This window comes from Serinus canaria, chromosome 2, assembly GCF_022539315.1.
Source record: "Serinus canaria isolate serCan28SL12 chromosome 2, serCan2020, whole genome shotgun sequence".
In the NCBI taxonomy this organism is placed as follows: domain Eukaryota; kingdom Metazoa; phylum Chordata; class Aves; order Passeriformes; family Fringillidae; genus Serinus; species Serinus canaria.
This window is the reverse complement of record NC_066315.1, coordinates 133,279,425-133,292,003: the sequence shown is the minus strand read 5'-3', so window position 1 is coordinate 133,292,003 and position 12,579 is coordinate 133,279,425. Positions and strand designations below refer to the sequence as shown.

At 37.8% G+C, this 12,579-nt stretch overlaps 1 protein-coding gene across 5 annotated transcripts in view; it reads right to left on the bottom strand.

The window, feature by feature from the left end:
- Nucleotides 1–12,579, bottom strand: part of OXR1 (oxidation resistance 1) — a 73,779-nt gene that overhangs the window by 2,520 nt on the left and 58,680 nt on the right. For 3 of the 5 annotated variants that reach the window (XM_018913008.3, XM_050970461.1, XM_009087524.4), the window contains 5 exons: nt 10,310–10,390; nt 7,095–7,220; nt 4,795–4,947; nt 702–797; nt 48–121 (listed from right to left, as the gene is read on the bottom strand). In XM_018913008.3, the coding sequence (XP_018768553.3) occupies nt 48–121; nt 702–797; nt 4,795–4,947; nt 7,095–7,220; nt 10,310–10,390 (530 nt within the window). The remainder of the gene's footprint in view (nt 1–47; nt 122–701; nt 798–4,794; nt 4,948–7,094; nt 7,221–10,309; nt 10,391–12,579) is intronic. The other 2 variants (XM_050970460.1, XM_018913033.3) reach the window with 1 other exon arrangement.

The following is a 12,579-nucleotide window of genomic DNA, read 5'->3' as shown; positions in this document are numbered from 1 at the left end:
TCAAAGGTGTCCAAATAAATATTTTTAAGATTCTAACTCTAACTTACCCTCCTCCACCAAAAGCAAGGGAGTCCATGTCTCCTTTAATGAAGAACATGTTGTCTCCTGTCCATTTAAAAACCTAAGAAAAAAAAAAAAAAACCCCAAAACAAAAATAAAAACAGACTAGCAAGTAAAAATATATGAACTTTTCATTTTGGCAGAAGGGAAACCAACCATCAGTAAAGACAGAATATGGGTGGGCAGAGGGCAGTTTAATGAAGTTGACATAGAAAATTCAGGAAACAGATAGCTGAAGATAAAAAAATCTCTGACATTTTATGCTAATTAAAATAAGGCCATCCCAAACCAGGTCGGTTTTGAGCACCAGAACTCCTACACAATCAAAAATACCAAGGAAATATGCTTAGATTAAATGACATGCCCCTAAAAAGGATGTAGTTTATAAATTTTCAGACATACACCTGGAAGAATTTAAACAGTAGAAAAACCTTCAGTACAATTAAAGAGTCAGGTTGAATGTGTTTAGCATGCAAACACTCCCAATTCACTCTGCACTTAAAGATTCCACAAAAAAACTAGTGTCATGACTTTTTTTGGGCCATCTTGTAATATTTTCAGATTTACAATTAGATTTATTCCTTAAGGATCTTAATATCATGAGGAAGGAAGCAAAAGCATACAAAGTCATTACTACTTACTTCAAAATCTGGAGAAAAAGTGAACATAAAGGTCTCCCCAGTGCCATAAAAGCCATCACTCACTTTAAATGGTTCAGATGCTAGTGCACCAAAAACCTGTAGCAGAGGTACATCAGAGCAAGAAAAACTTCAGAGAAACAACATAGAATCCAAGGATCTCTTATAATAGTAACTGATAAATCAGGTTGTAAATAATGTCAATTTGAAATTCACTCTATGAATTTCACTGTACCACGGTTCTGAGTGCACTGAGTTATGGTTTTTGCACAAGAAAACTCTAAAAAGCAGGACAGATGAGACACTTTTTCCTTTTTGTTATTTCAAGCACCTGGGTCAATAGACTAGACTTCAGAAAACTGGCTGTTAACTTTTCTCTATCAAACATTTTGTGACCTTAGACTGCACTTAGTGAATGCAGATAAGTGAACTTATATAGAGCATTTTTTAGCATAAAAATCCATTGAATCCAACTAAATTAAAATTTAGTTTCATCAATAAATATAACAAAATAGGCTGGTGAAATAGATAATATTCTATATTTAAGTAATTACATGCACAGTTTCCAGCAATGGGAACCTTTGCAATTATTTCTTAGTCCTAAAACTATTTGTATCCTAACTTCTTTTAAGGGCTCAAGTCATTCTTTGAATAAATGCAGCAGTTCTGGTAGCTAAGCTACATTCAGGTAGCTATGACATGCCTTACTTCAGATAAATATCCTTAGGGCTGATACTACATCTAGTAAATAAATATAAATAAAATAGATAAAAAGTAAATGTAAGATTTAATTAACAACAGATATTCCTTGAGAGGAATTAACCTTCAGGTAAAGTATCAAACAGAGTTTTGACAAACGTAAACTATCTCAGTTCAGCCTCTATATAGGTGTAAACTTAACACACAACACTTATTCCAGTGTTTGTCCTGGATCCTCTCAAAGATGTTATCTGTACATTCAGTAAAACACAAAACTAGTCCATTCTAACCATGTAGAAGAACTTACGTATTTTACCTAAGACACTCTGAAGCTTTATTTCTAACTCTAGAATAAATTTGGCTATTAAGAATTTCAGACAGCCTCCCACATAATTCCCTACTCAATGGAGGACTAATTCTGAAGCTATTAGGTTGACTCAGTTTTGTCCAGTTGATCTTCGAGTACCCTCAGGAATCAGGATTTGACAATCTCTCTGTGTTCTAGACACGTCAAGCTGACTCTTGGAAGATCACCTCTTTGCTATAAGCAACAATAAAAGAATAAGGCTTTACAGTAAAAGTGCAATTTTCTTCCCAACAGTCACTCTAGTTCTTGAGAAGCAATGTCCCTAGGATTTTTCTATGAGATCCAATTTTTGTGGCTAATTGTTAGGGTGGATAACTAGAATTCCCATGTCCCTAGGTTCCATGTCTCAGACTTCTGCAGGGCATACAATGTGAAGAATGACTTTTTATAAAACTAGACAGTCCTTGGAATGGTTAACTGCATTAATCCCATTTCCAGACCACCACTTATTTAGTGACTCATGTTCAGGAATCAGGCGCCAATTCCTTTTTAAATGGCTCTCAGAGTTCACTAACAGAAGCACAAAACAGTAGACAGACAATCCATAACAATTGTAATGTTGCAACTATAGATTTCATGGACACCTTTTTTAAAGAATCTCCTAGATTTAACTGAAGCAGGCAATTTAGGTTGCTTTACATTCCAAATTCCAACTAGGCATTGCTTAGCTTTTACACAAATAAAGTTTGTAAAAGTTCGGTGTTTTGCTTGTTTTTTTTTCTTTTGTTTGTTTAGCCAGACATTTAAATAAAATTATTAATTGATCTGAAAAAGAAAGCAAAATTGGAAAAGGTTTTGAATTAAAAAATTCAGTAGCGTGAGGCTTAGTAGCCTTTAATAGAACATTATGAAGAGTTACAAGGTACACTTGCTCCTTACTCAACCTATTATCAACATAATAAAAAAGCAGTCTTCATAAACATGGGAAACATATCTGGGGATTCAGGGAAGCAGCCCAGGAAAGAAATTCATTCTAATTTTAAAAAAGAGTGCCTCAACCAAGGATATGACAATTCCAGCATCTTTCATAAACATGGAAGATACCAAAGAGGACTGAGCAGGTATACTCAGACAATGTCAAGAAAATATCTGGTCATAATTCTGTCATTTTTCAAAATGGCTGAATCTCACTTAGGATCTTCTCTGAACTAGAATCTTAGAAAACAGGCAGTGATCTTCGAGTGTAAGGTATGAATAACTACCTGGTCTCTTAAAACACATTTTTGGAGGGCATATGCAGTATTTATCTTAGCATACTGCCAGTGAACTATTCCTGGACACATTCTCCTATAAAGTACTTAAGAGGTTTTTTTTTTCAGTAATGGAAAGCAGTTTTAAAGGGCAATCTGCCAGGAAGATACAAGACATTAATAATAAATTAACCTCCTTCAAAAAAATCAATAGCTTCACAAATAAAATGAATTACCCAGACTAATTATCAAAGAGCATAGTTAGTTACCATTGTCTTATGTTTCATGATTGTAGATCTTTGTATGGAGAGGAGAAAGACTCTGTGCCTAATTTCCAAATGTTTTGAACAGAAAAATAGTGCAAATTGATTTTCTGCTGTCAAATGCAGACATTTTTCATTAATAACATTAGATAGAACTACTGAAAAGCCCACTTCCACTATACTGGTGAAGGACTGAGCATGTAAAACTCATCTGAACCACTCCTTCTGCATATGCTGCTCACTGAATAGACACAGATTTCCCCCACTCTTGTGTGGAGTTCAGTGCCTACTTGATCCAGAATTCCAAGGCATGCTTTCATACATAGTCCTAGGTATGAGGCTGCAACCTGAAATGAACTCCATGTCTTCAGAGGGCAACCATGACGCTTTTTGAACATTCAAGCCAAGATGCTCATACACAGAAAATAACATGAATCCCTTCAGCAGCAGACAATACTACATAGTGGTGGGAAGACAGCCCCACCAGAAAAAGGACATTTTTTTCTGGGACAGATCAGGTTCTAGGAAGCAGGTATATCTTACTAATTTATCCTGAGAAGCTAATAAGTGAATTAGAGAAGTCATCAAAGTACATTTATGAGACTGATGAGTCTGCTGAGACATCTCAAGACTATTCAATTGTTTTTTTCTTCAAGATCAAAAGGTAAATGAAGAAAATATTTTTAAAGAACTTCTGGGAGAGAATCCACTACTAGCAGAGAGTTAGAAGGGATTTTTCTTTTTAAGGGACCCCAGGGGTAGAAAATACAGAAAAAATTAGGTTGTGACTTGAATAAGAAAAATATACTTCAATTACTGTTTTCAGACCCCCTGAATGAGACCATGCTTCTGAGAATAAAAATTGTGGTTACCAAACTGGGAGAGATAAGTGAACTGAATGCTACAGATTTTATAGAGGTTCTGTCAATTTTTCATGACAACAGTAACATGTATCCACAAGAAAACACAGAAGCTGCAGAAAAAGAATCAAGAAGTTTCATACTGCCTGCAGTGTTCACTTCTTACTAGATTATTCAAGAGAGGATGTTTGCTATTCCAATGGTGAGATGTGAGCCACTTCCTGAAGTTCATAATCCAGTCAACAGAAAACAGAGCACAACTACAGAGACTCAAAAAAACAGTTAATAATGTAACAAAGCTAGTATGGGTCTTGAAAGATGTTGGCTGCAGCCACAAAATATACCAAGAAGCACCAGCCACAGCTAACAGCCTTCCAACTCAACAATACCCAGCATTGGAAAGTTTTAGAGACTGTATTTCTCATACATTAAATACATTAAAAAAAATTATATTGATTAATTAGATATTGCCAGACTCTTGCATTACAACACCTAACTTATATCATTACAGATTTTCCTAGACATGTAGTATGTTGAAGGACTGCTTAAGAATAAAACACATTTCTAAGGAGAAAATTTGCTTGATACACAACATTTTAACTTGCTTGATACACACAATTTTATCTCCCATGATGGACTGAAGCATCAGCTATTCCTTTATACTTCTCAAATATTTTTCTTGATGGGTCCCCTACTGCCACACAAGTATTTTCCTACCTGTCCATCACTGTCTTTGATAACCAACAGCACAGGCGTGTCTAATCCCATCATTGTGCGATACAAGGTCTTCAAGCTCATGCCATGCTTTGCAGTACTGTAGACAAGAGTCCATGGATAGCCAATAGTCCGCGGTGGAAGAGACTTGGTGAGCTATTAACAAGAAAAAGACAACCCTTTATTTAATATATGTTTTATATTTAAGAATGGATTACATGTAAATGAAAGCAGATTATGTTCTGCTCAACCATTTGTATGTGGCCTTAAAACTAAAACCTGAAGTTTCACATGTATATTTTCTACTTTTGGTCACTCCAGCAGGTTTCTTTTCCTATCTCTACTAGTGATCTGCAGAAGAAACATTTATCAACAAAAGAACATGTGTTTGTTAAGGTCTCTAAAAGGTTTACCCATGTAATTATTCTTGCATAACAATACTACATGCCCCACCAGTGCCTTAGTATTGAGTAACTAGATCATTCAATTCAGCAAGGGTTATCATTCAAGCTGAAGGGTAAATGCTGCTTGTTGCCCTGTTCTTGTGCTTTTTAATCCAAAATTTCAATTAACACATTTGCAATGAAATCACTTTGGACTGGACAGCAAGAACTGCCGTGTTTCCACTGATGTTTTCAAGAAAGAATGGAAGTAGGGCAAAGACAGATAAAAGTCTGTCTGAATATATTGTGTATTCAAAGTTAGGATTTTTAAAAATAACAGTATTTTAGCTATGAATTGTGCTCTGCTTTGACACTTAGACACTCACATGTCTATAGGGCCAGATGGGATCTGCCCCTGGAAACAGACAGAGCTGGCAGATATTCTCACTGAGCCACTTCCCACCATCCACCAGTATTCCAGGATAACTGGGGACATCCTGGTTAGCAAATGTGTGTCCATTTACAAGATGGGCTGTAGGAAGGATCCCAGGAAGTACAGGCCTGTCAGTCTGACCTCAGGGCCTGGGAAGGTCACCTTGAGTGCCATCACACAGCACATGCAGGAAAACCAGGGGGTCAGGCCCAGCCAGGGTGGGTTCATAAGAACTAAGTACTTGGCAAATGTGATTTTCCTCTATGACAAGGTGACCTGCTTTCTGGATGAGGCTGTGAATATTGTCCACCTGGACTTAAGTAAAGCCTTTAACAGCACTTCCCACAGCATTCTCCTGGAAAAACTGACTGCTTGGACAACTGCACTGTTTGCTGGGTAAAAAACTGGCTGGATGATTGTGGGAGGGAGCCACAGGGAGGACAGGGCGGAGAGTGGTGGTGAATAGAGTTGAATCCACTTTGTGGCCAGTCACTTCTGGTGTTCCCCAGGGCTCACTACTGGGGCCAGTCCTGTTTAATGTCTTTACTAATGAACTGGATGAGGAGATGAAGTGCATCCTTAGTGTCTTTGCAGATTGCAGCAGGCTGGGCAAAAGTGTCAATCTGCTGGAGGGTATGTAGGCTCTGCAGAGGGATCTGGACAGGCTGGACTGATGGACCATGGCCAACAGGATGAGGTTCAATAAGGCTAAGTGCCAGGTCCTGCAAAAGTCCCTGCAGCACTACAGGCTGGGAGAAGAGCAGCTGGAAAGAGGAAAAGCACCTAAGAGTGCTGCTTGACAGACAGCTGTGCATGAGATAGTGGGTGCCCAGGTGGCCAAGAATGGAATCATGACTTGCCCCCCTGCACTGAGCACTGGTGAGGCCACACCTTGAGTACTGTGTGCTGTTCTGGGCCCCTCACTAAAAGAAAAACATGGAAATGCTGGTGTGTGTCCAAAGAAGGGCAGTAAAGCTGGTGCAGGGTCTGGAGAGGACTGAGGGAGCTGGGATTGTTAAGCCTGGGGAAAGGGAGGGTCAGAGGGACCTCATCACTCTCTACAACTACCTGAGAATAGGCTGTAACAGTCAGTCTTTTCTCCCAAAACTGGACAGGAGAAAAAGTCATCAAGTTGACCCACTGGAAGCCTGGACTGGATATTGGGCAAAAGTTCTTCAGTGAAAGGGCTGTCAAGGATTAGAACAGGGTACCCAGGGAAGTGGCTGAGTTACCATTCCTGACGAAATACTTAAAGGAGGTGGAAGCCATGGCACTTAGGGAAAGGGTTTAGTGGTGGACTTGGCAGTGCTGAAGTAACAGCTGGACTCAGTGGTCTTAGCCATCTTTTCTAATATACACAGTTTATTTTTATTTTCTTCTATTTAATATCCCACAAGGCCTTCTTAATGGTGTGTTTTACACTGTAGTTATAGCATTTGTGATAGATATATCATTTTTTGCTCTTACACATTAATGTAAGTCCATACCTTTTCAATTTGTTCTGGCTGTAGCAATTCACTTGGATCACTAAGATTTGGCCGAAATGCTTCAGGCTCCAGGTCTGTTTTGATATTTGTTGCCTGTTGTGAATTGATATCTTCTCTTGTTGTTATCTATAAAAAGAACAGCAAGAAAATAAGTATATGCCACCCTATTAGCAGAAGGTAAAACTTGTCAGGTTTAAAATCATGCAGTTAGCAATTATGCAAGTCCTTCCAAAGTTTAGAAATCCAACAGATTTGATCTGATAGAGATTTTCACTGTTTCCAATAGCAAACTGCTACACAACTATATAGAAATAACTTACATGGACACCTACGCAGAAGAAAGCTATGGTTTTATGATAAAACAAACAGTTCTCACACACAGCTGAAGAGCTTCAAATGCTTTTTAGATTATACCTTAAAAAGTTCTTGCATTTTAATACTGACATAGCATTCTAAGTGTAATTAAAAAAAGAATAGAAAGGAAAGGAATCAAAACTTCAACACGGACATTTCTCAGTAGTTTCTGAATCAATACTCTTTTAGACTACTTAAACTTTTCAGATATGCAGCAGACTCTGGGAAGACTGCTGCCATATATTTTGAGCAGACCATTTGAATGGAGCCTCAGGAATAGTGCTGCTCCATAAGCTGATCTGCTGGAGTACTTATGGGAATCAAAGAAGAAAGAATTGAGATGGTGGGGTGGGAAAGCAGCAACAATGCTTAAGTTGCATAGTGAGCACTGAGGTCTGGCAAAGACGCACTATGCAGGGTCCTGCAGGAATCTAAAATACCTGACCTACATATTGACCCTGCTGAGTGGAAATGGCAGAGGCCACAAAATTCCTCATCAGATGCAGCTCACAACAGCTTCTTATCCCAGTCAACACTCACTGGGGTTCAAGTTCAAGTGCCATGTCTCAGTAACTAGAATAGCTGTGATCCAAACAGATTTCCATCTATAAATCCAGCTGCAGGGATACTTAAAACTTCCTAAGAATGGTGAAATTGGACAGAGGAGAAGGACAAAGTGAGGAAGTTAGTAAGATAAACCACTGCAGCAAGACTTACTAAAATGTTGAGAGAAAAAAGAAATCCTAACAAGATTAAGTGCATCTGAAAAATTTATTGGCCTAAAGCAGGTTTCACTGAAAGCTAGGCTATCCAAATTCAATCCTCAATCCTGAAAATTTCAAGAAAATACCTGCCAAATTAAGTTTGTCACATCCCTCATACTTTAAACATATAGGACACAACTGCAATATTTCACAGTATCACCACGGTAAACTTTGCCAACCTTTTATGAACTTCCTTAGTTAATTAAAAAAAAAAGGCAAATCAAAGAAAACTCTGAAATACAGATAGGAATATTTACACAAATACAGCCACCTGAGCCAAGAAAAAAAAGGACACCCCTTTCATCTTGCTCAAGAACTACAAAAAAACTCCTATCACAAACTCTTGTTATTTTGTTATATAAAAATCAGCTTATGAAGTCATCATATCAAAGTATATTCATACAATAACTCAATTACAGGATTAATTCCAAACCCAATAAAAGGTGTGCTTAAACTGAGTATCAAACAAGAAAAAAGCTGAAGCATTCCTTTTTTCAATAGAAGGTAAAAAGAACTTCCAACATAGACTAAGCACTAATTTCCATATCGCAACAAAAAATGCAATTACCCATATAGTTTCATGAACAAAATGATGATCGGCATGCTGCTTTACAGACTGCTACCTCTAAAATGTTATTTCATAATTCAAGTATTTTACACTTTAAATGCCTGTCATCCATCACATTACTGCTTCAGCTCCAGAGAAGTTCAGCATTGTCCAGCTGTAAGGCAGAGAGTTTTTTCCCCTTGCAATTCTTTAATTTTCATTAAAGACCAGTGTCTGCTCAAAAATCTGAGAGAAAGCATTCTAACTTCAAAATGGGCAGATTTATTTCCTACCAAAGTTGGACAGAGCAGACTGAGCTGTAGTCAGATTTCAGGGACTTCCATGATTGGTAAATGTCACACACGCTACACTACATTTGACAACTCTCAAATGGCCTCAGAGCTGAGTTTATAGGTTGCAGCCCATCACATCAGATTTTTCCAGTCAGCCTAAACCATGAGTTTGGGCATATCAGGTGAAAGGTATTTGGAAAGAGCTCCTATACTTCCAGAACACTAATACAGGGATTCTCCACCACCACTTGCCAAAAACAGAATAGTTCTGTTCTCAAATGGGAATAATTTTTTTTTCCAAGATTTTTGACTTTCCTGTAACAGTGCAGCTTTTGGGTTCAAGGTTCATGCTCCTTATTGATCTATGTAATTGTACTACTTACAAAACATTTTAAAGCAAATAATTTTGGATTATTAAATAGAAATATCAGAGCTAATAAAATGTTTGCTTAATAATATGTAAAAAAAGCCAAGATCAAAGAAATAAAAAAATACAGAAAAAAAAATTACATTTTCAGCAGCCAAGTACTAGAGAAAAACAAAATACTCAATGCTTCTAAGGAAATCTAAGCTATGTTTCCATCAGTAAGGCATGTATAATGTGCACAACAGCTAACAATTTTATAACTCTCAAAAAACTGTGGAACACCTAAAGAGAATGCAAATATCAGTTTTAATCCACAGACACAGACCTTCAAAAATCCAAACTAATTTCAAAGTAGTGTTTTGTGTGCATGTGTATGACCTTTGCCATGTTGAACTGCCTCAGTTACCTGCTTTTATAATGGGAAAAATACTTACCTATTTCACAGAAGTTGTGAAGCTTCATACTTGCCATATACTGTGAGATTCTTGATGAAAGATTCCTATATAAAATTAAACACCCATGCAACAAGATTTTGATTCTTCACCTGTTTTGCATTCTTTTTAGGGAAGCTTCTAACACAACACACCAGTCTAAAGTAGAAGTTAAAACACAACACTGCAAGTCAAGTAGCACTGAAAACAAATTTTCAAATTCTAACAGAAAATTCCTGTGTGAAAAAGGTGGAATTAGTAATTCCATCATAAAATTACTGATTCCATCATAGAATTGCACAACTAAATACATCCAAAAAAAAGGAATTTTCTGCTGGATCCTTGTAGTGCTGTAGACAAGACAAACCCACTGAGTGCAGGAATTGCCCTGATCCAAGACACTACAAAGAAAGATGTTTTAGTTTCTGGAGATGGGGTTTAAACTACTGAAGAGGGCACCTGGAGACGTCTGCAGAGTGTGCGCAGTTCTTCGCTATTTAGAGCATCGATCCTGCGGTGATACTCAGCCACTGACACTACCTGAATATGGAGACAGGAAGACAATAATTCCACTGACAGTTGAAGAAAAGTAAAAAGGTATGAAAGAAAAAACTGGAGGAGAGTAATGAAGGGAAAATGTGCAATGACAACAAACAAACAAGAAGGGCCAAAAGATGTTTGTTTCTGCAAGGACAGTGCACATGTAGGTGGATTTTAGACATATGAGTAAACACAGCAAGATTACAAAATAAACACTAAGGGCACTAGCAGTCAGATATCTCACTGATCTAGGATGAATAAAGAACTGATATAGGAGTGCATAAAGTTTCCAGTATCAGGATGCTAAATGAAAAGTCAATCTGAGTTACATGCCTTAACCCAAACTCTTCATCCCAAGGTCCTCTCAAACATTCTTTACACTCTGATTAATGAACCTTGTGAACCTGGTTTGCTTTCCTAGATGAAGACTAGAAGCAAATCTCAGGCTTTTTAGTGAGCTCTAACTCTTGTGTCTGGCAGTGAAGATAAAGACAATGTAGCAAGACTACAGTTTAATAACATCCCAATACCACCCGACAATTTCTTTGTCCTGGACTTTCCATTCCCCTCCAAAGCTTCTGGAGTTGCTCATCTGTCATCACATTCACTTCAAATGGCATCTCCACTTTGGCAGGAGGTGTACAACCAGAAAGTCTTTAGTCAGAAAGCTCTAGAACATGCTGCTCTGGTGCAACAAGCTGGCTAAAAGGACTACAACAGTCATTTTGATGTAACTAGAGCAAATAATGTGATTTTGAGAACAACTCAAAATCATCATTGGTATGAAAGCATCTTTAAACAGCTGGTGAAGAGATTAAATGGATGTCCCATGTAGTAAGAGCATATTAAAAACTTCTAGAGCCTACCACAGTGCAAAGGAAGACAACCACAAGTCCAGCAGCTCCCCATCTACCTGTCCCTACTACAAGGAGTTTGGCCAGATACTCGCCACTGTCCTGAGTACAGAGCCCACAGTCATGCATGACTGGCTCTTGAGCAGCGATGGTTCACTCTACCCCATGCAACTGCAAGGCAAGGAAAAAGGAATACTTGTGACATCCAGCCTTATTATGGAATCATCTGTCATTACTAGCACTCAATTTATCTCCATTATTTCTCTACTGTTCTCTCAAATCAGATAACAAATATTGTTGTAAATTGTATTGGCTTGTGCACTCTCAGAGTTAAAACAGCTATATGCAAAGCTTTAGCAGTATTCCACTCAATCATGTGAAAGCAGTTTTATCCTTGTATTTGCTATGATACTTCATTGCAAATTTACACTGTCCACACCAGCAACTTATGAACATAACCCTGAAGCAGTAAGCCTTACTGTTTCTTTAAGCTATTCCCTACCACATGCAAGGCAGTAGGTAATTTACAACAGCCAGTAAATGTGTGGTTACTCAAGAAGATTCTTGAGAAAAAAAAAATCTCAAAATCTCCAACACCATTATATAGTTGTTATTTCACATAATGGAAATGTAGACAGTTTTATGGGCACTGCCATCTTGCCTTCAACCTCTCAAATGCATACTTGTCATCATCTTGCATCTGTGAACTGCTTATCAGCTTTTTAACTCAGAGATCGACCTTTTCATATGCCATGGAGATGCCTTATTTTTCTCGCTTGAGAGAAACATGAATACCTATTCATGTGTGTACAATATAATAGCTTCTTGGCATGCTGAATCTGTTGCACACTGTCACATTCCATTTGTTTTGAGAACAAAAACCTGCATAATGGCAGGCCATTGGTATGCAATGACAAACATCATAAATACCGTGTCATAGAATGTCAAACTAGCCGCAGGAAAATTAAAGGAAAAGAACCCACGCTCTCAAACCCAGAGTTTATTTTAAGTATAAAGTGTGTATTAAGTATACAGTCCATACCAAGTTCTGCAAGTAAACCATGAGACACTGTCTCAAGTTTATCCACTCATCACTGAACTAGGCTTCAAACGATTATGTTAAGATACTTCAACCTTTCAGATGCAGCACCTGGCCTTCTATATAATGCCTGTGGTTTAGGCCAACATGCTTTACTCTTGCTTTGCAGTGGACAAGACTATATACTGCTTGATTAAATGAGTACAGAATCTTAAAGTCACATAAGTCTAAGCTTACTAGCAGCTACCTTCAACTTCATTCAGGAATTGAGATATATCTTGCAAACAGACAGCATT